We start from the raw sequence: 22,774 nt of genomic DNA on the forward strand, positions 1-22,774 counted from the left end.
GCTGTGCTGCTGTTCCCAGGGCCTCACCATCCTCCAGCCAAAGAGACATCGCTGGAAGATCCCCGTTAGAAGTAAAGCTCGCTGTTACCGGAGTGTGTGGTGCCCGACCGAGCAATTGAGCGGCCTGCTATCCATCCAGGCTGCTCAGCCTGCTGCTCGGAGGACCTATATACCCTCTTGTCACTCAGGGAGTCCTTAGGAGCCCAGTACAGCAAGGCCTACCCATCTTGACAAGGCCGCAGTCTGTGTTGTCCGCACTCACCTAAAAGGGTAAGCACAACGCACCCTGTGGCTGATGCAGGAGGAAGCTGCCGTTTGAGTCTCGGGGCTCCGCTGAGGCTACCCAGTAGCAAGTCTGGGGCCGACTGTGTCTACATCTGTGCCCCCGGCTGGCAGTGCACAGCAGCATCCATGAGCTGGGAGCTCCAGGTTAGTGTGCTGGAGTGAATCCGTTGAGAGCAGAGAGGGGCTTTGCGCCCTGCACGCTCATTCATGAGCCTAAGTGCTAAGGAGAAAGCCTGTCTGTTTTCCTCCGTGCCACCGGCCATGGGGCAGTCAGCTTAGAGGTTCTATAGTGTTCCAGGCTTTAGCCTGCCGTGAGGTCCACATGGGCGCCGGTCCTAGGTGTGTGTGCAGAGGCTCCTCATCCATGGTGCTGAAGTGTGGGCTGAGCAGTGCTCAGTAAACATGGAGACTGTTTAGATCCCGCTGTGGGGGCAGTGCCAGGTAGGGTCTCTGAGGAGAAAAACCTCTTGATGCCATGGTCGGGAGTGGGTGGGCTTGAAAGGCAGCACTTTTGTTGTTCATGGAGCCCCTGTATCGGTGGCCAGTATGTGGCAGGCTGGTCCATGCTGCCCGGTGTGCCATGTGGAGGAAACTGGCTTCAGCGCCTCTGTCCCAGGCAGGGGACTCATATATTTGCAGTTGCCGGAAACCTACCAAGTACACAGGACACAGGGAGCGCCAGGTGTCCTGTTGGTGTAGAGCCCCCAATGGGTTCATGTGCTAAACCTCACCTAGCGTCTGGAAAAGTGGATCAGCCACCCTGTGCCTCGATTTCCACCCTACCCTGGGAAAGAAGAGGTGGCTGTGAGTCAGATGGGCAGTAGGTGACAAACTTAGTGTCTGACCACAGAGTGAGGGCGGCTCTTCAGAGGTCAACAGTCCGGGCTGCCTGCTGAGCTCCATGGTCCATCCTGCAATCCTGCAGCCCTAGGTCCCTGTCTTGTGTCTGTGAGATACACACGCTGACCTGTGGCTCTGGGGCCATCAACCCCTAAGCCAGCCCAGGCCATCTCTTGTCCCCAAGATCAGTGGATCCTGTAGGTTAGGGAGCTCACAGTTGTGGGGTGCCTTGGGTGGGAAGTGATCCCAGAGTCCTTGTAGGGAGCCAAGGGCCCTGGCCATGGGGTCTGTTTATAGAGGCAGGAGACTCTGTCTTCTTCCAGCCGGAAGACACAGGTCTCCCAGAGTGGACTCTGAGCTGGTTTCGTTCTTCTCAAACAAGAGAGGCAGGCTGCATCTTGTACAAACTACCTGAGTGGTGGCCGCTCACAGCCAGCATCGTCTGGAAGGGCAGACTTTGGGAAATCTGCTGATGGCTCATCTTCGGGGTTCCTGGGGCGTGTCTCTATTCCCAGTCCAGCAGGGTAATTAACAAGGAATCTGCATGTGGGGGAGCCAGAGCTGCTTCCCAGATCTGCTCTTGGGTCTCAGCCCCAGGCATTCCAGAGCAAGGCCCTGCCCTCTGTGCCCAGTGGTGCCAGGCCTGTATACCATCCTGAGGATTCAGGCCAGCTTATCATAGGTCAGGTCCAGTGGGGAGGGGCAGCCGCCGAGGTGCTGACGGCTGCATAAATGGTTAGCATCCAGCCAGGGCTACCCATGAGAGAGCTGCTGCCCAGGTCGTGCTCAGGCTAATATCTCTCTGCAGAGCCACGAGCAGTGGGGGAGGCTGGCCCTCCACGGTAGGCTCAGGGCCCTGAGTCTGGGAGCGGAGGCCTGTAGTGGCCGCTCCTGATCGCGTGTCTCAGGATGGAAGTGAGTGAGCACAGAGGGTCCCAGGTACATTGTTGTTCCTGGAGTGGACATGGTCACCAGGCCAGGGATCCTCCATGCTCCTGAGGAACCGCAGGAGCCTGCTACATGGGAGCCCTGAGGTCCTAGCGCAATGAGGCCTGCAAGTCCACAGTCATTCGGTTTTCTGGGCGTTTTGGAAGACTTATAGACAGCGGGTACCACTGTGCTGAACCTCACTGTGGAGACAGGCTGATATCCATGTGACAGCCCTGGGCCCAGCGCCGTCCGTCCCTCAGCCCAGGCCTTCCGTTCTGCTGTCATTCCCTCGGCCCCAGCGTACGCCTCCTAGGCCTGCCTTTTCCTCCGGGCTCCCCTGGGAAGGCCGGCCTCACCCAGCAAGTCTGTGTCTGACCCTCAAGGACTCCTCCAAAATGTTGCCAAGGAAAAGGGAAGGGTGTGGTCTGGCTTCTGGCCTGTGAATCATCTCCTTTCTACCCCGATGTGTTTGGAGACGCGCCCCAGCACGGTTGCCGCCTCACGTGGAGAGGAAGTGGCTTCATGTCCCGGGACACCTCCCTTTGTGTCTGGTCTGCGCCTTGGTCCATGCACCGGGAAGGCAGAGTCCTTGATGGTGACTGGGTCCTCTGGGCCTGACTCACAGCAGTGGTCCCTGGGGGCTTCTCTGCCTTCCCAGTGAACCTTTACCTACCACAGGGTTTGTAGCTATGTTCACTTGGAATTTGAGGTGTGTGCCGCCCGCCAAGCTCCATCCAGGCTGCAGCCGTGTGCGCCTCTTTTCTCTTCCCTGAAAAGCCCCTGAGGAGTATTTTTGTTTCCCACATGTGTCCTCATCCTTCATGGGTGCGCCCTAGCTGGCGTGTCCTCTCCAGGCCTCTGTGGCTGCTTTGCTCCTGGGCGGTACCAGGGTTCCCTGTGGTGACCAGACCCTGTGGCAGGCTGGGTACAGTGAAGGCACACTGCCCCTCAGTGAAGGATTGGTGCTCGGAGTCCGTGGCATTAGAAGTGGTTGTCCCTATGTGACCCTCAGAACCCATGTGGCCCGCGTGGCCCACAGGAAAGCCTCTGCAGCACCTGTGGAGGAGAAGAACCCCTCACGGGGCTCAGACCCCCCTGCCTCTGTTGAGCTCTGTTTATGACCTCTCCTACGAGTGTTGAGTGGCCCCCGTAAAACAGGGCTAGTGTCCGAGGCATTCTGTGGTGCCCAGGGCATATTAGGGTTCTGTTTGGGGTTTTTGTTTGTTTGTTTTTGTTTTTTGAGACAGGGTTTCTCTGTGTAGCCTTGGCTGTCCTAGACTAACTTTGTAGACCAGGCTGGCCTCGAACTCACAGCGATCCACCTGCCTCTGCCTCCCGAGTGCTGGGATTAAAGGCGTGCACCCCCACCGCCCGGCCATAATAGGGTTTTGTAAGATTCTCCCACACCGCTCTGTAGATGGGGAAGATGACACAGGGCAATGTCCAGGCACTGGGCTCTTCAGAGGACTTCACTGTGGCTGTCACTTGTATCTGGGAAAGTGTGCAGGGTGGAGCTGGTGGCCTGCTTTTCCCTTGGCAGGGCTGGTGTGGACAGTGCTCGGGGGTGAGCAACAGGCTCCGCTCTGTCCGTGGCTCCCAGATTTCTCCTGCACCCTGGTACTGCACTCTTGTCTGAGTCATTTGGATTCTGTGTGTGGGGAAAGTGTTTGGCTCGAGGCTCCACTGCAGCCTGTGGAAGGAGCATCCCCCACCCCACCCCCCGCCCCCCACTTGGTACTGCTGACTCACCATCTCCCTGCTGGACCTTCAGAGCAGGGTCTGTCAGGTGTTGAGGAGCTGTGAGCCACAGCTGGAGCAGTACAGGATGCAGAGAGAGAGGTCAGGGAAGACGCCTTAACCCTGTCCCTTGTGGATCCATGACTAGACAGTGGCCATGGTGACAGTGGCCGTGGTCACGGCTGCATTGGGCTCTCTGTGTTGACACTGCAGGGCTGGGGACGGCTATGCTATGGGGACCAGGAATACCTGTCTGGGTACTTGTGACCACACAGGGAGGCACCATGGGATTCTTCCTGCCACTGTGTCTCGAAGGACCTTGGTTAGTGTGGTCCCCATGGCCTGGATGCTCAGACGACCTCGCCGAGCCTGTGCTGGACAGGACTTGGTGTCTGCCTCTCCTGCTTGTCCTGGTCGATGCCATCTCTGCGTCTGGAGGAAGGGCGTAGAACTTACAGTCCCAAGTATGCCTGCTTTCCTTGGGGCTGCTGGAGCTGCCAGGCTGCCGCCAGGGCGCCCACTTCTCATCTCTTCCAGACCTTTCCCCGGGTGGCAGAAAATCTCTGGATCCCAGACCCTTCTGGAGGAGCTCAAGGTCCCTACTTGCCTGGGTGACTTGTATTTAGGGTGGTGCGCTGGTGCCCCCTGGTGGCTGTGAGAGGCCCGTTCAAGCTCATGGCTGCCTAGGATTTAGGGTCATTAGAGCAGTTCTGGCAGGGACACAGTGAGCTGAGAGCCTGTGTGTACCCTGTTAGGGTTCATGCCTGCATTTCTCACCTACTCACGACAGTGTCCAGATGCACTCCCTGCCCTGGATTTGGGAGCAGTAGGAGAGATGACAAGGTCCAGCTACCCCACCCCACCCCCATACCTCCCAGGCATGCCCCCCACTACTGCCCCCCCCCACTGTCTGGGCTCTGGTGTGAGTGTGGGGGAGGGGCTGTCAGGGCTGTGGTGTGAGTGTGGGGGAGGGGCTGTCAGGCTGTGGTGTGAGTATGGGGAGGGGCTGTCAGGCTGTGGTGTGAGTGTGGGGGAGGGGCTGTCAGGGCTGTGGTGTGAGTGTGGGGGAGGGGCTGTCAGGGCTGTGGTGTGAGTGTGGGGAGGGGCTGTCAGGGCTGTGGTGTGAGTGTGGGGAGGGGCTGTCAGGGCTGTGGTGTGAGTGTGGGGGAGGGGCTGTCAGGGCTGTGGTGTGAGTGTGGGGGAGGGGCTGTCAGGCTGTGGTGTGAGTATGGGGAGGGGCTGTCAGGCTGTGGTGTGAGTGTGGGGGAGGGGCTGTCAGGGCTGTGGTGTGAGTGTGGGGGAGGGGCTGTCAGGGCTGTGGTGTGAGTGTGGGGGAGGGGCTGTCAGGGCTGTGGTGTGAGTGTGGGGGAGGGGCTGTCAGGGCTGTGGTGTGAGTGTGGGGGAGGGGCTGTCAGGGCTGTGGTGTGAGTGTGGGGGAGGGGAAGGAACAAGCTAGTTGGAGGCAGGAAAGTAGGTGTGGCAGGGAGGTGACTTGGAGGGAGAGGACTCAAGCCTTCAGGGTACTGGGCACAGGGTGGGCAGGGCCACAGCCTTCTCAGAGGCAGTGCAGCCGGAGCCCCTGTGCTCAGACCCTGTCTCCAGGCTGCCTTATGAAGAAGGGCCAGCCCTCACTCCCAACCTGCCTACCTTTATGTCCCTTCTCCTGTTGTGCGTGCGTGCGTGCGTGCGTGCGTGCGTGCGTGTGTGTGTGTGTGTGTGTCTGTCTGGGGGATTGTGGGCTGTGCTCCTGCAGGTTCAAAGTCTTCCCCTGTCACTGTCCCCCATACTCACGAAGGCAGAGTCTCTCACTTGAAACCAGAGCTCACCCCTGCAGCCTCTAGGAAGTCCTCCGACTCTGACTTCAGAGAGCTGAAGTACAGATGGGCTGACACGAGTGCGGGGGATTTGAGGGCTGGCCCTTGCGTGTTACTCACTGGTCTGCCTTTTAATTCTAACACTCCAGGCCCTGACTTTATTGCTCCTCTGCTGGATGACCTGTGGTGTGATTTTTTTTTTTTAAGAACGTAAGCCAAAACAGACCCCGTGTGGACTAAAATATAGGTCCAGTCTTCCTGCCCTCAACACGTGCTTGCTGGCTTGTATGTGCTCAGGCGCATCCGAGAGGCGGCTATACTACAGCTTTGGGATGTGGCTGGTTCACGGGACCTGCATCCAGCTGGAAGGCAGATGGGACAGGTCACTCACAGAGACACTTTGCCAGCCTGGGACCAATACTGACTGTGTGGTCAGGGCTAGTCAGAAGGCAGGGAGACTAAGAAAGATGTGGTGGCAGCAGAGGAGGGTGGGCAGAGGTCCCCAGGAAGGGTATGCATGCGTGGCCTCTCTGGAAAGTCTTCAGCCAAGTCCTGCGTTCCTGGGCATAGCCAGTGTCCTCTCCGGAGCAAGTGTATGGGGTTGCTGCTGATCTGGCCATGCGTGCTGGATGGAGTGAGGCAGACGCTTGGCTGGCCCAAGGCTCGCACGTATGCAGCCCTCCCTCGTAAACCAGGGGCGCGTGAGTGGCCAGCTGGCCAGCTCTGGCTACGACTGACACCCAGGGTGGGTTCCTAGCCAGGCCCAGCTCCATCCCTGGCAGGATGCTAAGCTCTGCTGGAGAGATCCATAGCAAAGTGAGGAATGACCAGGATCCTCCAGTTCTTGGCCCAGAAACTGAGCAAGAGGCAAAAGCCGGTCTTAGCCGGTCACCAGGCTATGGGGAAAACATGGGTTGAGGCCTTCCAAGACCTGGGAGAACCAGAAGTCAGTGTTCCTGAAAGATTGACTAGGGGCGATTGGGACAGACAGTGAGATAGAGGCAGAGGCACACACAGGAAAGGGGCTCCCAGCTTGCCCAGCCAGCCGGCCCCCAAACAATGAGATACATACAGGCAAGGGTTTCCCAGCATGCCTGGCTGGCCCCCAGGGGCGCTGCTTGCTTGGTGCTGGTCTCCCAGTTATAATCCACCCTCCTGGCAGAGAAATGAAGTGTTCGGAGTCACGGCCACGGCAGGGAGTGAAGACCTGGACATTTGGGGGAGCTGAGGAATGTTCTTGGCTTCTTCTGAGCCTTTTACGTCTTGTCTTGTTTTCTGGGAAACAAATGGAAAAAGAAAAGAAAAAAGAAATCCAAAGCCCATTCCTACGCTCTTGGATGCTGGTGTACATAAACAGAGAGAACCTGACAGTTCTTGGAGAGCGAGTTGGGGGGTGGGGGTGGGGGGAGGCTGGGAGGCCAGCTCACTGCCCCGCTTTTGGTCATGGTCTGGAAGAGAGGCGTTTTCCCTGGACACTCAGGGAGATTTTCTATCCTGTGCACCTAACGTCGGAGCTAGGTGAACCGCACAGCCAGCCTCACCTCTGAGTGGGCATTGTGTCAGTCCCCTGCATGCTGACGAGCCTCTTGTCCATACTAGGCTTTTGGCTGTGGCGGCGTGATTCCTGCTGCCCGTGTCAAGTGCTAGGATTGCTGAGGCCTGGGCTGAAGGGAGGAGGACGTAGGAGTCTTCCTCAGGGGTTGTGTGGAGCCTTTGGGTCCTGTTTCACCTTGTCACCATGTGTCTGATTTCTCATGATGTCTTCTCCCCCTCAGCTCCTGGCTGACTGGAAGCCCTGAACTGCTCCTCAGCTTTCGGGCTCCATGGGAGTGCAGTGTGGTCCTCTCTTCACTGTCCTCCATGCAGAGCTGGAGGTAGAAGCTCCTTCTTTGTCCCGTGGTCAGAGCTGGTGGTGTTCTCCACTGTACACAGCCTTACTGTCACTGTGAAGTCTGCCTCTCCTGCCTGCCTTCTGGCAGCCTCTGAGGAGGCAGCACCCAGGGCCACCTCTATGCCTGGCCCCTGGGGATTTCCCCTACCTTCCAGGGACTGCGGACAGGTGTGGGCCCGGGGGACACTGGGGCCCAGAAAGAGAGGCCATCTGTGGAGGAACCTCCCTGTCTCAACCACAGTTGTTGGCTAGCTGTTCTACAGCCACCACAGGCAAGAGAGGGGGCCCTTTGTGGCTATTTCTTGGTCACTGTGTCTTGTCTCCAAGTTGCTCTGGAGTCCATGGGGTGTGTGTGTGTGTGTGTTTTGTATGTGGTGTATATGTATAGTGTGTGATGTATGTTATGAATGTGTGTAGTGTGGTGTGTGTGTTATATGTGTGTGTGTGTGTGTGTGTGTGTGTGTGTGTGTGTGTGTGTTTAGATTTCCATCTCCAGCTCCAGTTAGGAAATATCTTTAAAAGCCCAGCTCATCAGCTGTGTGTGGTTCACTGAGGTCAACTGACCTGGGCTGGCCACACGCTTGTGCTGATGCGTTCTGACATTCTGAAGGGGGGAGAAGTTAAAACAGCCAGTGTGTGTGCAGATGATGACCCGAGTTCCATCCCCAGGGATGTACGTGGCGGCTGTGCTCTGACTTCAACGAGAGCACTGTGGCGTGAGTGCTCACACACGGACCTCCGCAGGAAACAGGAAACAAAATGTAATAGGAAGAGTTGAGGATATCTAGCGACTGGGGGGCGGGGATGGGAGGCAGGAATGCGGAGGGCCGATGTCACTACCTGTTCAAAGCCCTGGGCGACACCACTGTGAGTTCCGGTATGGACCGTGAGTTTGGGGTAGCAGCGGCATGTTGCCTTTCCACACAAATGTACCCCAAAGTGGTGTAGCAAGCGAGGAATCCAGCTTGCTCGAGAGAGGGCTCAGCAGCTAACAGCACTTGCCGCTTTTCCAGAGGAGCCAGGTTCAGTTCTCAGTATCCGCGTGGCAGCCCCAACTCCAGAGTATTCGGCGGCCTCTTCTGACGTCTGTAGGCACCGGGTGCACATGTGTTGCGCAAACAGACATGCAAACCAATACTCATACGCATACAATAACAATTTTAAAAATGAGAGAGGGGGGGGTAAGGAGGGAAGGAGGGAGGGAGGGCAGGCAGGAGGACAGGACTATGTAGACGGCTCATTGGGAAAGACTTGTCTCCACACCCAATGACCTGAGTTCTTTCCCAGACCCACGTAACAGAAGAAAAGACCAGGTTGTCCTCTGACTTCCAGATGCATGCGTTTGCTCTCACTCCTGTATGTGTGTATGCAAACACACGCTCACACACACATGTAGTCATTGGCTCTCCCTGAAGAATGGCCATGAGTTAGTTACTCACTGTAGATGCGGGGACTTGAACTTGGGTCCTCTGAGAGCCCCCCACCCTTACCCCCCACCGTCACCCCCACCCCCAAACACGTGTAAAGGGCCTTTTGTGCTCCCTGTTTGTTGCTTAGGGCTTTGCCCACTGCTTGTGTTCTCTGCGGCTGGACTGGACTGACTCGGTCCCCGCCTGTTTCTGCGTTTCCACGAACTGTTTGGCCATCAAGGATGCCTGTGTGCGTTTAGAAGGAAGCGCCCCATGCTGAGGTCCCAGGCGGTGTCACTGTAGCTGAGCAGATGGTGGTGCTTGTGTGAGGCTGATCACCCGCTGCAGAGCCAGCTGGTGTGAGCGCGTTCTTAAGTGGCTCCTCTTGTGCACATGCCGTCAAAGCCTCTCCATTGCACAGGGAGATGAGTTCTCACCTCCAGGTGCAGGAGCAATGTGGGGGTGGGGGGTCAGGGAGGGGGGGCATCCTCTGAGGAATTGGGAAAGGAGTGTCTCCTGCACAGGCTCAGGTGAAAGGCGGGAAGCTGGGCAGGCTGGCACTACCACAGGCAGTGACGTGATGCTGGAGAGCGGGTTGCTATCCAGGAAGGTCACACACTTGTTGTTCCCACAGTGCCTCAGGGAGGAACCCAGATACACGGTAGAAATACTCTCCCCATGCAAACGGCATCTTTTTGTTGTTGTTTGGTTGGTTGGTTTTTTGAGACAGGGTTTCTCTGTGTAGCTCTGACTGTCCTGGACTCACTTTGTAGACCAGGCTGGCCTCAAACTCACAGCGATCCGCCTGCCTCTGCCTCCAGAGTGCTGGGATTAAAGGCGTGAACCACCACGCTTGGCCTCAAAAAGGATCTTTATGATGCCTTAAGACATCACAGTTACCCATTTCTGAGAGCGGGGGAAGCACGCGCCTGCCTGTGGCGGTCACTAGCACACAGATGCGGCCACTGGGTCTCCCGGGAGCTAGTGCCCTGTGATGGGGATGCCTGCCTGAGCTGGCTCCTCCTGCTTCTGCCCCAGAGACGCTTCATTCGCTTCATTCGGAAAACCTTCCGGATGCACTCCAAGTCTAGGCTCTTCCCTTTGGCTGTGCTATCCAGTTCCCTTCCCATGGTTCCCTGCTTCTCCTACCTTGCTGGCATGGCGCCCGGGCATCCTAGGGCTGGCTCTGGACGGGTGAGTGACACCCACAGCCTCTCCTCCCACTCACACTAGTTTGTCTTAAACTGGGGCAGGGCCTGGGGGGGGGGTTAGGGTCTGGGGGGCAGGATCTCGGGGAGCAGGGTCTGGGGGCGGGGTCTGGAATGTTGTCCCTCGCTGGCAGGCCTCCTGAACAGAGATAACCACCCAGGGAGGTGTGCAGGTGGTGGGAGCCAGGCTTGCTACAGCAGTGGCTCTGCTGGGCACAGTCCCCTCCCCTCCCCTGGCCTGAGGGCCGAGGGCAAGCTCCAGCCTGGAGCAGTGGACATTAGCGTCTTCATTTGCTGGCTTGCTTTTCCATTTTTTTGTTTGTTTGTTTGCTTGTTTTGAGACAGAGTTTCTCTGTGTAGCCTTGGCTATCCTGGACTAGCTTTGTGGACCAGGCTGGCCTCGAACTCACAGGATCTGCCTGCCTCTGCCTCCCAAGGGCTGGGATTAAAGGTGTGCGCCACTACGCCCGGCCTGCTTTTCTATTTAATTTAATTAATTAATTAATTAATTTTTTGGTTTTTCAGGACAGGGTTTCTCTGTGTAGCCTTGGCTGTCCTGGACTAGCTTTGTGGACCAGGATGGCCTCAAACTCACAGCGATCCGCCTGCCTCTGCCTCCCAGTTAAAGGTGTGCACCACCACGCCCGGCCTGCTTTTCCATTTTAAAGGCAGCCCACCCACGCATAGTGACAGTGTTAGCTTTTCCGTTACCATTCAGAGTGGCACAAGGGGGAGACATGAAGATTTTTCTTTTTTCTTTTTTTTTTTTAACCTCGTGATTCTATGGCGCAGGTTCCCTCACCGAATCTGAGAGTCAGCCTTCTTCTGGAGGCTTGGGGAAACCACACCCCGGCCTCCGTGCAGCTTCCCAGCGTCTCGTGTACATCGGTGTGTGGCCCTATTGTCCACTCTCAGACTCAGGCTATGATACCTGGCGCTAACCTCATCGCCCGCCTCCTGCCCCACTTACAGGACCCCCCATGGTCGCCGTGGACACCCTCAGGTGACTTGGAGTTGGGGGGGTGGGTAGCCTGTTCAGCCGCTTCCCTTGTCCTAGCAGCCCAGCCCCACCGTGCTGATGCAGCATCGCGTTTATAGGCCTTAGGGCTGGGAGGCAAGCATCTCAGGGCCAGCAACGCAGCAACTAAACACAGGGAGCCAGAACAAGGAAGTGATTGTAGCCTCACCCCCACCCCCACCCCCCAGTTCCTCCTACCCCTACCTCCCCAACCCCACCCCCAGACCCAGAACATTTACATTTTGGGAGCCCTGCACTTAGCTATCTGCCTGTCTGCAGTGGGCCTCCTGCCCACCAGAACCGTTGTTAGTGTGCGGCGCCCCACCCAAGCGGTGCAGTGCAGGATGGAGGCCGGCTTGGTCAGAGCTGTCCTTGGACCCTTGCTGGACCTAGAGGCTGTTCGGGGGGCCATGGCTTGCCCTTCCTGGGCTTCACTGTTGGAGCAGCAGACGGGAGGAGGCCGGGGAGGGACGGCATGGGGTTGGTGGCGGGGTAAAAGCAGGCTGCTTTGCAGGACCTTCCCCCTACCTCTGTGTGTGCTGCACCTCTGGGAGTTCTGTCCTGTGAAGTCTTGGACGGAGCAGTTAACTGTGTGTGCTTCATAAAACCAGAGCGGCACTTCCTGCCTCCAGGGAGCTCAGGGGCCTCCCCTGGGGTCAAGGTTATGGGCCTTATATAAGGCTGGGCACTGTAACTTCAGACCTGGAGTGGATGATGGCGGGCGGTGACGGGGGACACTTTGAGTCCAGTTTCTTGTGAGCAGCACGTGTACACACTTGCTGACAACTGTCTCCTTGACAGAGGAGCGGGGAGGTCGGCCCTTCCCCCATCACCCCACCTAGCAGCTACTTCTCTAGGAGTCACGCAGCATAGCATAGGCTTGGCTGCAGGCGACCCCGGTGCGAGCCGTGTTACAAGCCAGAGTCAGGCAGCATAGCATAGGCTTGGCTGCGTGCAACCCCAGGGCGAGCTGTGCTACAAGCCAGCTCAGTGTCTGGCCTGAGAACCACAGTGCTGCGAAGGCTCCAGCCGGCCCTTGGAAGGCGGGGGGGGGGGGGGGGGGGTAGGGTGTGTGTGGGGGGCAACTTTTCCTAAGAGACTCAGCTCCTGGAGCCTGCCATAGTTCCCAGGTCCCCTTGCAAATAGGTATGGTGAGGAGTCTTGCTTCTTTCTGTCTGGGGCCAGGTTGGGTAGCACCCTGGGGCTGTGAGGGATCCTGGCTTTGCTCTGCGTAGATTTAACTTTAGTTGACCATCGAAGTCTTCTTGTCTCCTGTTCCTGTATCTGAAATGAGGTGGTGAAGGACCGCGGAGGTCTGAGTGTCACCATAGTCCCCCGGAGGTCAAGCCTTTTGCCCATGGGACTCATCCCCAGCTTCTAAGTACCTGACGTGCCCAGGGTTCAAGAGGGCCCTTGGGCCTGGCGTGTGTGGGTGTGTGGGTGTCCAGGACGCTGAGCCTTGTCCAGCTCTGATCCTCTTGTGGATACAAGCAGTTGCCCTTGGCCTCAGGGCACTACAGCGGCTGTTCGCAAAGGTCCTGGAGCAGCTTGGGAACATTCTGGCTGGCCAGTTGGGTGGGTGCTCTCTCCTTTGAGTGCCCCTGGGTGGGTGAATGTCCCATTGCTGTGCCTTGGCTAAAGTTCTGAGGAGTGGCTCTTGGCTCGTCCCGCTTTTGAGGGTGTAGGCAGGAAAGGTGCAGCAGAGCTCGGGGCTCTGCCAACCCTATGTGCTGGAGGAAGCAAGAACAAGCCAGGGAGTACGGGCCAGCGGCCCCTGAGCCGGCGAACTGGTACCTGGTACCCCTCGCTGACGCCCAAACCCTGGCTTTAGGACAAAGGTTTGGAAGATACAACCCATTTCACAGTCTTGAGAGGGAGACACTGGCCAGCCTTCCCCCAAGGGACCTGTGCAAGGACAAGGGTCTTCATCGAGGGTTGGGGATTAGGCGTGGCGGAGAAGTGATGTGCCCTGGAATGATTTGGGGGAGAACCTGCCTGAGACCCTAGAGGAAGCATGCCCCCCCCCTTGCCCACTCCCTATTTAACTCACTGATGGGGTTAGGAGGCTCTTTAGCTGTTAAGAGCTGAGAGAACAGAATCCTTGTTTATGCTACCCGGTTAGGGATACTTTGAGAAACATTTAAGTTTTATTTATATGAGTGTTTTGCCTGCATGGATGTACGTGCACCATAGGTATGCTTGGTGCCCATGGAGGGTGGAAGAGGGTGCTGCTTTCCGTGGAACTGAACCTGCCTCCCCTGCGGGAGTAGCCAGTGCTCCTAACCACAGAGCCACCTCCTGGCAATAGCAACAGGGACCACCTCTCTGATTCCAGGGTTCCTTGAAGCCCCCAGCTGACCCCAGGAGGGTGATTCCCAACCCCTTGTCCAGTCTGGGCTCTAGGCTGTCTCGGCTCTGCCTGCTGATGTTTTCCAGGCACCTGTCAGCTCGCACGTCCCTTCCAATCTGGCTGGACTAACTCCCCAGACTGCACTTTCTGATGTCTCTCGTGCCACAGACGGCCACCACCGTCAGCAGCCTTCTCTTGTCACCTGCTGAGCAACCCCGCTTATCACCCAGTCACTGTCATCGTCATTTTCTGTATCCCCAAAGCTGGCACAGATTACCCCCCTGTCTTCCTGAAAAGATCCGTTTCCCTGTCCCCGAGGCTAGACACCTGCCATAGTGTTTGGCAGGGTACACAGGAAGAGAGGCATGGCAGCTTCCTGGGCATGGGAGTGTGTGTGTGTGCGTGCGGGGGTGGGTGGGGGGCACACATGGGTGCTCAGCCTCACCCAAGCAACACCCTGAGCTTGTTCAGCCTCGAGTGCTGAGCGGGCATGTCGGCCCTGCACAGCAAGCTCACACAGAGGCTCCCAATTGTCCCGCTGCCCTGAGGGAAAGGGGGGCCCATCCAGGTTCAGAGGTGGAACATTCCTAGGGAGGTGCATTCCTGGGGAGGTGGGAAAGAGGCCAGCCAGGGCATCTTGCTCACCAGAGTCTCCCTGAGTGTTGCTGGTGGTGGTGGGGCCGTGTCCCTAGGATTGTCTCTCAGTCTGGCCTGACGAGTGAGGCTGCCCACCCCCTCCAAAGGAGGTGCCTTCCACGGCCACCCCAGGCCCAGGGTTCTTTCTGCAGCCCCTGTACCTGCTGCCCCTCGTTCCTCCCGAGCTCTGGGCAGCTGACTCCACTCCAGCTTGTTTGCATCAGCTCTTGGCTGAGACTGAGGGAGCAGCCCCAGCCTGTCTGGGTGACACCTGGCTGTAGGAAGGGGGAGTTGATAGGCTCGCGGACAGGCAGGGCCTCATAAATCTTGGCTCCTGACAGGCAGCCTGAGGCTTCAGGCGAGCAGACAGGATCAAGTGTAGCTGTCCCCACAGGCCCACGAGTGGAGGTCCTGGATGTCTTCCTCCTATCCAATGGGTGTGGGCAGGCCTGGTCTGGGGAGCTCTCCCTCAGTGTGTGTGTGTGTGTGTGTGTGTGTGTGTGTGTGTGTGTGTGTGTGTGTGTGTGTGTGTTGGGGTGGGGAGGCATCCTCTGGCTGAGCCCTCCCTGTTTCTGTTCTTCCCAGAGAGTTCTAGAAAGGCTGTATGTCTATGCCAAGAGCCCAGTTGTGAGGCCATCAGGTCATCTACAGCCAAGAGTAGCCATGGGTAGGCCTAGGCCTCGGCAGGAAGCCCCTACAGGCCACTACACATCCTTTGCTCAAGGTGTGGGGGGGGGCTAGTGACGCCAGTCTCAAGTCCCTAGGGATCTAGCAGCGGGCACGTGGGCCCTCCCTTCTGTACCTTTGGAAGGGGCCTGTGTCCTCTAGCCCAGCATGCCAGCTCGGTGGGCCTTGCTGCTAGTCCTTAAGGGCTGGTGGGCCAAGCCTGAGCTGTGGGGAGGACCGCTGCCTGGACCTTAGTGGGAGCAGCTCCACTGGTGAGGGACTGGTGAGTGCGGCCTGGCTTGGGGTGCACAGTTGCTGTGGGGGATCTAGGGAGCAGGGCTGGATGGCTGAGGCAGATCGCATGTCATCAAGCTGTTCTCCCAGACGTCCTCAGGAGTCCCCGGGGTTGTCTGTTCATGTTCCCTTGTGTGTTCTGGGCGCTATTCAGGACCCTGGTCACTTCGTCAGCCCAGCGCCAGGTACTTATATGCTGCTGTGTTCCCATAACCCTCTGTGTCCTGCTCACTAGTCATCTCCTCAGACCCTGGAGAGGACAGCCGCCTGGGGTGGGAGGAGGGACGGATGGAGCCCCAATCATAGGGGCCATTGTGGCCAGGCTTGGATGCGAGTCTCACCCTGCCTGTGGCTAGGGGCGGGGTGCTAAGGAGGCTGTGTCCCCATTGGTAAAGTAGGGTGCTACCAGTGCAGGGAAAGGTCCCTGGGTTGTAACCTGGTGGTGATGTCCAGATTGGGGGCATGTTGCCTGCCCCAGCACTTGGCTTTTGGGGTCCACATTTAGTGTAGAATGGAAAGGAGGATAAATCTTATGAGCCAGGGTTCCCAGACAGGGACTACAGACAGGGACTGTCTCCACACAGCTGCCTCTCCTGCGTGGGGGAACTACAGCCTCCTCTTCTCCCCGGTTTCTGGCCCCGGCCCCCACCCAACTCCCCTGGTCTCCCTTGGTCTCCTGTGCAGGACGTTGTGTGGAAGTCACCTTTACCCTGTAGGGCCGAGGAGTGTGTAAGGAAGGGGAGGCAGCAGTCTCCTGTCCTCGGTGGGCTGTTTGCTAAAGGTCCTATGGGCTAGAATGACAAGTTGAAGCCAGCCTTGGCAGGAGGGAAGAAAGGCTGGGCGTCGGGGCCACTCATCGCTGGGGGAGGATTCCAAGCTGACTCCAGAGGTCCATCAGTCATACAGCTGCTGTTGGGGCCTGGGGGATGTGTAGATATGACCAACCCAGGGTCTGGGCTTGTACTCTTCCTAGGGTGTGTTTTGTTGTTGTTGTTGTTTTGTTTTGTTTTTCGAGACAGGGTTTCTCTGTGTAGCCTTGGCTGTCCTGGACTCGCCTTGTAAACCAGGCTCGAACTCACAGCGATCCACCTGCCTCTGCCTCCCGAGTGCTGGGATTAAAGGTGTGCGCCACCATGCCCGGCTTTCTTCCTAGTGGTTTGCTAGAACTGGTTCTCTAGTGGGAAGGCAGTCCCCCTCACACCACACCTCCTGCTGGCCCCCTTATGGCCCTGTCACCCCCAGCCTCTGTCCTATGATCAATGACGGCCAAGAGGGCTGAGCATGCAGTCTGTCCCCCGAGGGTCTGCTCTGGCTGTTTGCCTGCACTCTGTACTTCCTAGAAACATGCTTTGTCCTCCGAAGTGGGCCCCTATAGAAGCCCCATCACCGTATTAGGGGTCTGGTGTCCGGGTCTGGCAGGACTGAGTCTGCCGGGCACCTGCCACAGCCTTGGCTCTGCTTGGTGGAGCTGCCGGGGGTAACAGTGCTGCATCCTTTCATGTCTGTGCCACATCTGAGGCCCTGGGTGGACAATCAGGTCCTGGCAGCCAACCTGAGAACCCCAGGGACGTACCCGTTAGCATCTTACAGTGATGGATGGGCAGGTAAGGATGAGCCAGCCTTTTCAGGTTGAGCACTGAGATGCCACGGTGTCTTCGTTGCTTGGTACTCATTCATGGCCTGAGCTCCAGAAGGCCACAGGCCCCACAGTTCCCTTTGCATCAGAAGCTGTGGGACACACCCAGTACGAGGATCGTTTCCTTTTCTGTTTAAGCTGAGGTGAATGTCACATTATGAAAACTGGGCTCCAGTGGCATCTGCCATATTCCTGGTGCTCTGAGACTGTCACTTCCAGCCCTATAGTGTTTGGTCACTACCAGCACCACACCAGCCTGTCAACTGTTTCTGTACTGTGGTTGTTTCATGCTAATAGACTGGGCCTGGCTCACTCCTCACAACCTAGGAGCTCTTAGGAAGCTGTTCCAAGGACTGACGTTGACATGGGGACAGCAGATCATGGCAAAGACGGATGTGGAGGTGTTCCCTGGGCTGTCCTAGTGAACTGCTAGTGCATCCTCGTGAACAGTGAGGGCATCCTAGTAAGCCATGGGGTGGCCTAGTGAACTGTAGATGTGTCTTAGTGAGCTATTGGTTGGGGCAGGGAGGGGGGTCATCCTCATGGTGAGCCTTGAGGGGACTCAAGGGTGCCAAGGCCCAGGGGATTTTTTTTAAAAGGCACCAAGGGTTGCATATATTATCCCAAAATGACAGTCCTTCACCCCCGAGATCAGCATCGGGGTGATGCCAGCCAAGATTGCAAGGGCAGCTACATGGTAGCCCTCTGTGCTAGGCTCTAGGTCTGGCTGCAGTGGATTCAGCCGTGTGGGGTCTCGCCTCAGGCCACGGTGTGTGTGTGTGTGTGTGTGTGTGTGTGTGTGTGTGTGTGTGTGTGTGAGAGAGAGAGAGAGAGAGAGACAGAGAGAGAGAGACAGAGAGAGAGACAGAGAGAGACAGAGAGAGACAGAGACAGAGAGAGACAGAGAGGCTTTCCATGCCTCCTGGCAGCTGTGTTGATTTGAGAGGGTTTCCTGGAAGCTCCTAGCCAAAGCATGGAAATGCTGCCTCTGCAGGCCAGCACTCCCAGGAGCAGGTGGTGAGTGGGTCATGCTCACAGGTCTACGGAGGGTAAGAAAGACCGTGGAGGGCACGCAGGGACCAGGCAGTTTACACATGAGTGACAAGGTATCTCTACTGAGCATTTTACTGTAAACTTGAAACATAGCATGGGGACCTTCCTTGGCCATCCCCACATCTGAAACGTCTCCATCACTCCCCAGAGGGCCAACTGGCCTTGGGCACGTGCATAGAAGGATGCTCAGCCAGGGCGCACCTGCCCACTCTGCTCAGCTACCCAGTTTCTGGTTGTGGCAAAGCCGGGGGGGGGGGTGGGGATGGGGTGAATGCTCTGGCTTCCATCCCGGAGCGCTTGCCGTTTTCCATAGCCCCCATGGGCGTGGGCCTGGAGACAGGAACCTGAGGCAAGTGGGAGTGAGACCTCCTCTGAGGTCTACATATCCAGCTGTGGATAATCCCCCAATGCAAATAAGCAGAGTTCAGGCTATCCAGGAGGGAGTTGAAGGGAGCTAGCTACTCATGGGCACCCAGGATGGGGGGACCCTTAGCAGCTCCTATGGTGACAGGGCAGCCAGTGTCTATCCTGAGTCCCAGGCACTGTGACCAAGCTCAGGGGCTTTTCCTGTGGATGTGGGGGAGATGCTGAGGCTCCGAGCTGCATTCTCACTCTGGTGACCACTTGCCCAAGGGTATGGTCTTATGAGGTTTCCTAACCTGGACCCAGGGCCCATACAATACTGTGAGAGAGCCTTGTGGGTCTATCACCCTGACTGACATGCAAGTTCCCCACGACTTACCCTCCAGCTGCCCACACAGCGGTCTGAGTGACAGGACAGGGCTAAGCTGTGTTGTGCCTCACACCGCCAGCCTGCCGTTTGTGCTGCCTCCTCAGGCCAGCAGACAGGGGACCCTAGGCACCGCAGCCATGGCCTCTGGCTGAGACTCTAACTCCCCCAGGAATTCCTAGGAAATTCCCACTGTTGGCTTCACAGGGCTTGGCTGGTGACTGCATTCCAAAATCCAGAGGCAGCTGGCCAGTGTCCTTTGGCCACCACCGTTCTCCTACGACTGCGAGTATCTCTGAGGCCCTTAGCTTAGCTGCGGGAGGTTCTTCTAGGGGCCTTCCTGAGGAGATGTGGTGAGATGCTGAGGCCACTGGGCGAGCTTTAGACCAGCTCAGGCCTGAGAGTGCCCGAACCTGGTTCTGTCTACTTCCTGTGTGTAGCTGGGAAGGGTTTGGCTTCCCTCCGGGCAGTAGTGCACAGCAGGCAGAATAAAGGTTGATCCATATGTGCCCGTGACATACATGGCAGGAGATCCCTTGCCATGAGCCTGCCTCAAGGTTACAGGGGAGAGCCTCAGCCTTAGGCTGTTAGTGTCTGGGGGCCCTGGAGGTTCAGCCTCCCTGGACTCAGCTGAGGCGGTTTGACCAGGCGGGTGGATAGAGGCACTAAGACATGATGGTGTGCACATTGGTGAGGTCCCTCCAGTCCCAGGCTGGCCAGGTTGGACGGCAGTTGAAGTGTCGTTTCTCCTGTGTAAGACCGAGCCCAGCTAGGAGCCCTCCATATGAGCCGGCCAGATGCCTATTCAGGGTGATCAGCTATGCTCCGTACCCTTTAACAGCTGATGGGAGGAGAGACAGCTGTGGGCTCAGGCCCAGGCAGGACGGGTCTGGTAGCTCAGCTCTGTGCTCAGTGTCTCCTAACCTGACACAGCTGCACCTGATCATAAGGGAGACCAGAGCTGTCGTGGGGGGACCAAGGTGCTGAGCCCATTGGAAAGGTCCTGGCAGCTGCAAAGAGGGATCACGTGGGGGCCCTTTAGCTCCAGAGCAAAGGGAGGCTGGTATCTTTGGAAAACACGATGTTGCACAGGTGGTCCACACCGAGCGCCCAGGATGCACTGGGGCTAACGCCGCCAGCTGTAGCTGCTCCTGAAGGTCACATCCCCTTCGGTGAACTGTTCCGATAAAAGTCCAGCCCACAGAGCTGGTGTGCTGGGTGCTAGGAGAGTCGCTCCCCTGGGTGATTGGGTGGGGGTGGGGTGGTACTATGGCTTTGGGTCTGTTCATATCCCACTGTGAGGCCTGTTCTGTTGGCCAACACCGAGTTTCCATGGCAACGTGCTTATCCGCTCTTCCCCCACCCCCACCCCCACCCCTCACAGATGTCGATGAGTGTGCCAATGCCAACGGGGGCTGTGAGGGCCCATGCTGCAACACTGTGGGCGGCTTTTACTGCCGCTGTCCACCCGGCTACCAGCTGCAGGGCGACGGCAAAACCTGCCAAGGTAGGACCTGTCTGTCGCTCTGCCCGGGGAGGGGCAGGTGGGGAGAGTGGGTGGTGGGAGCAGGGGCAAGCCCAAGCTGGAACTAGGAGTTAAGTCCCTGTGTGTGTTGGGGGCGGGGGGGGGGGGGAAGGGCCCACATCCCCGTGGGTGCCAGGTGACACTGATAGGACCTTGCCTGTCAAACAAAGACTGGCAGAGGCTCGGGCTGGAAGCAGCTTGCCAGCTCGGAACCAGCCCCGTGACTCCGCCTCAACACTGCTGGCAGACTGTCAGCAAAAATCAAGACCAGACAGAAGTAGATCCTGAGGAGACGCAGGGAGCCGAGGAGGGGAGGAAGCAGGGGGATGGAGGAGGCCCCGCTATCCCCAGCCCTGCCATGTCCGCCATCTCCCCCCACCCGCACTTTCTGCATTCCCTGGCTGCCCTCACATCTGAGCCCAGGGCCGGTTTGAACAGCTGAGCCTCTTGGAGTGTTTGGGGCCGTGAGTGGCCAGGGTCCTGGGCCTGAGTCAACGGCCTGTCTCTTCTCTCTGTATCAGACAGTCACTGTCGTGTGTCTCAGAATGTCCTCAGTTAAGTGTTACACTGTCTGCAGCTATTCAACTGTCCATCTGTGAACCATCTGCCTGCGAGCTGGGCCTTAGCCTGCTGGACTTGGGGTCTGGAGAGACACTGAGGTGGGGGTGGCTGCTCTGCGTGTCACATTCTAGAAGACCCATGCTCTCCTTTCTGACCTGCTCTTAGAGCCAGCAGGATACTGGAGGTGGGGAATGTGGCTGTGGCCCTAGGGGTCACATGCCCTAGCTTCCCTAGGCCTGCACCTCCCTCCGTGTGTCTAGCCTAAAGGGAAGTAGCCCAGGTCAGGGCTTGAAGGTTGTGTCTGTGTTTCCATGCCCGCACAGCGAATCCCTGACGGTGCCCTGTGCTTGCCCGTCTTCCTGCCAGCAGAGAGATGGGCCTTGGGTGGACACTAAGCTTTAGTCATGGCTCGTGATTTGAACTGGCTTAGTAAGTCAACTCCAGAGAGCAGCTTGCCCCCTCCCCCCTCTTCCCTGTTCTCGTATCTCTCTGACATGGCTGTACATAGCACCCAAGACCTTTGTGGGCCACAGTCCCCCAGTGTGACCTTTAGATGTGTCCTAGGGAGATTGACTGGTCCCAGATAGCCTCCCTCATCACAACAAGCCTGAGGCGTTTCCATCTGAGAGGAGGGAGTGATGCTAAACTGGTTTAAGGAGCAGACAGACAGACTTGGTACAGGTCTGGCCCTGGACACCTTTCTTTGAGCCAGTTCATCTTAACAAGTACTGGTTACTCCCTGCCCTGAGTGCCACCTGTCCTGTAGTTTCCTTCCCATGGCTGCTGCTTCCTCACCCAAGATGGAATCAGGCTCCCCAGCCCCTTGGCGTCCTCGATGGGGCTGGCCTGAAGTGGCCGTCCAGTGCTCCCACAGCCTCACCTTACCTGAACTTTGGGAGTCTGGAAATCCCCTCTCTTCAGAGGCATCCAGGAAGCCATATCAAGGGCTCTGCTGGGCAGTGCAGATTCCCAGCATTCCTCTGGGCTTGCCTTCTGGAGTGTATGGCAGTCATCCATACGGCTGACCAGTGCCTGGCCTGACCCAGTAATCACTGTGCCCGCCTGGGCATATACCCAGAGTACCCGCTGCCTCTGGGGTCAGGCAGTGAGGCGCCATGCTCGGGGTCTCTCCAGAGCCTGCAGGAAGGCTCACCACAGCCATGGAGACGTCCCAGAAGTCCCTCACATGACATCAGAGTCTGGGACAACACATTCAACGTCAAGATGCAGTGGTGCATGAGGTGGGCAGGTGCTTCTTGGCACCCAGGGTCCTCTCTGTCTATCTAGCACTCCTGCTCCAGACTCTGGTCAGTTGCTTTGGGCTGGTGCAGTGGGTCTGACTCTGCCTCTGCTGGCCCCATATTTCCTGTAGGCCAGGAGAGTGGATTGGGAGCTCTAAGTGGGGCTCCAGACAGGTACGTGTTAAGGCATGGGAAACGGTGACGCCCCTAAAGACCTATGGGGCCCCAGAGAAAGAACTGCTACCTTCCCATCCCATTAATACCCATCTTGTCTGGGAGAGAGATGCTCTTGGTGTGTGTGTTAGGGGTACATCCCATCATCTTCCTCCAGGAAGCTGGAGTCTGTAGCGTGTGCTCTGGAGCCTGGTGTGCTGTGTTGATTCGCATCCATGTGGGATGTGGACACTGGGAGCTGAGCAAACAAACCAATTGGGCCAGCCTCCACTCGTGCCCCCCCCCCCAGGTGTGAGGTAGAAAGAATGCAGAAGAGGGCAGTGACCAAAGCTGGCCACCCAGGGGGGCTGCAGAACTTGGGCATGGCAGCATGCTCTCTACCTCTAAGCTACATCCTCCGCCGTCTTTGGGACAGGGTCTGGCTAAGTTTCCCAGGCTGTCCTTGACTTCACTCTGTGGCCCAGGCAAGCCTTAAACCTGGGATCTTCCTGCCTCAGCCTCCCGAGTAGTCACGGCAATTGCAGGCCTGTGGCTCCAGGCCTGATTCCGAGTTTCTTTGTGAGGCATTGGAGTCTCTGGTTGGGGTCCCTAAGGGTAGGGCAGGTAGGTCTTTGCCATCTGGCAGAGGTGGGCAGAGGCAGGGGCACGGTCAGATCACTGAGTCTTAGGCAGAGGCCAAATGGTGTCTCAGACACGGATTGTCTCAAACCTTGCACTCCGACAGCATCCGCCTTCTCCCCTTCCTGCCTTTTCCCTGCCCCCCCCACCGCCCCCCA

General features: G+C 57.6%; 1 protein-coding gene across 2 annotated transcripts in view; it reads left to right on the top strand.

Annotated features, from left to right (window-relative positions):
* The window catches only part of MEGF6 (multiple EGF like domains 6), a 95,261-nt gene that overhangs the window by 24,660 nt on the left and 47,827 nt on the right, over positions 1 to 22,774 (top strand). For both annotated transcript variants that reach the window (XM_084787237.1, XM_084787238.1), the window contains exon 4: positions 19,882 to 20,004. In XM_084787237.1, the coding sequence (XP_084643363.1) occupies positions 19,882 to 20,004 (123 nt within the window). The remainder of the gene's footprint in view (positions 1 to 19,881; positions 20,005 to 22,774) is intronic.

Source organism: Acomys minous (assembly GCF_964271855.1).
Source record: "Acomys minous genome assembly, chromosome: 6".
Lineage (NCBI taxonomy): Eukaryota > Metazoa > Chordata > Mammalia > Rodentia > Muridae > Acomys > Acomys minous.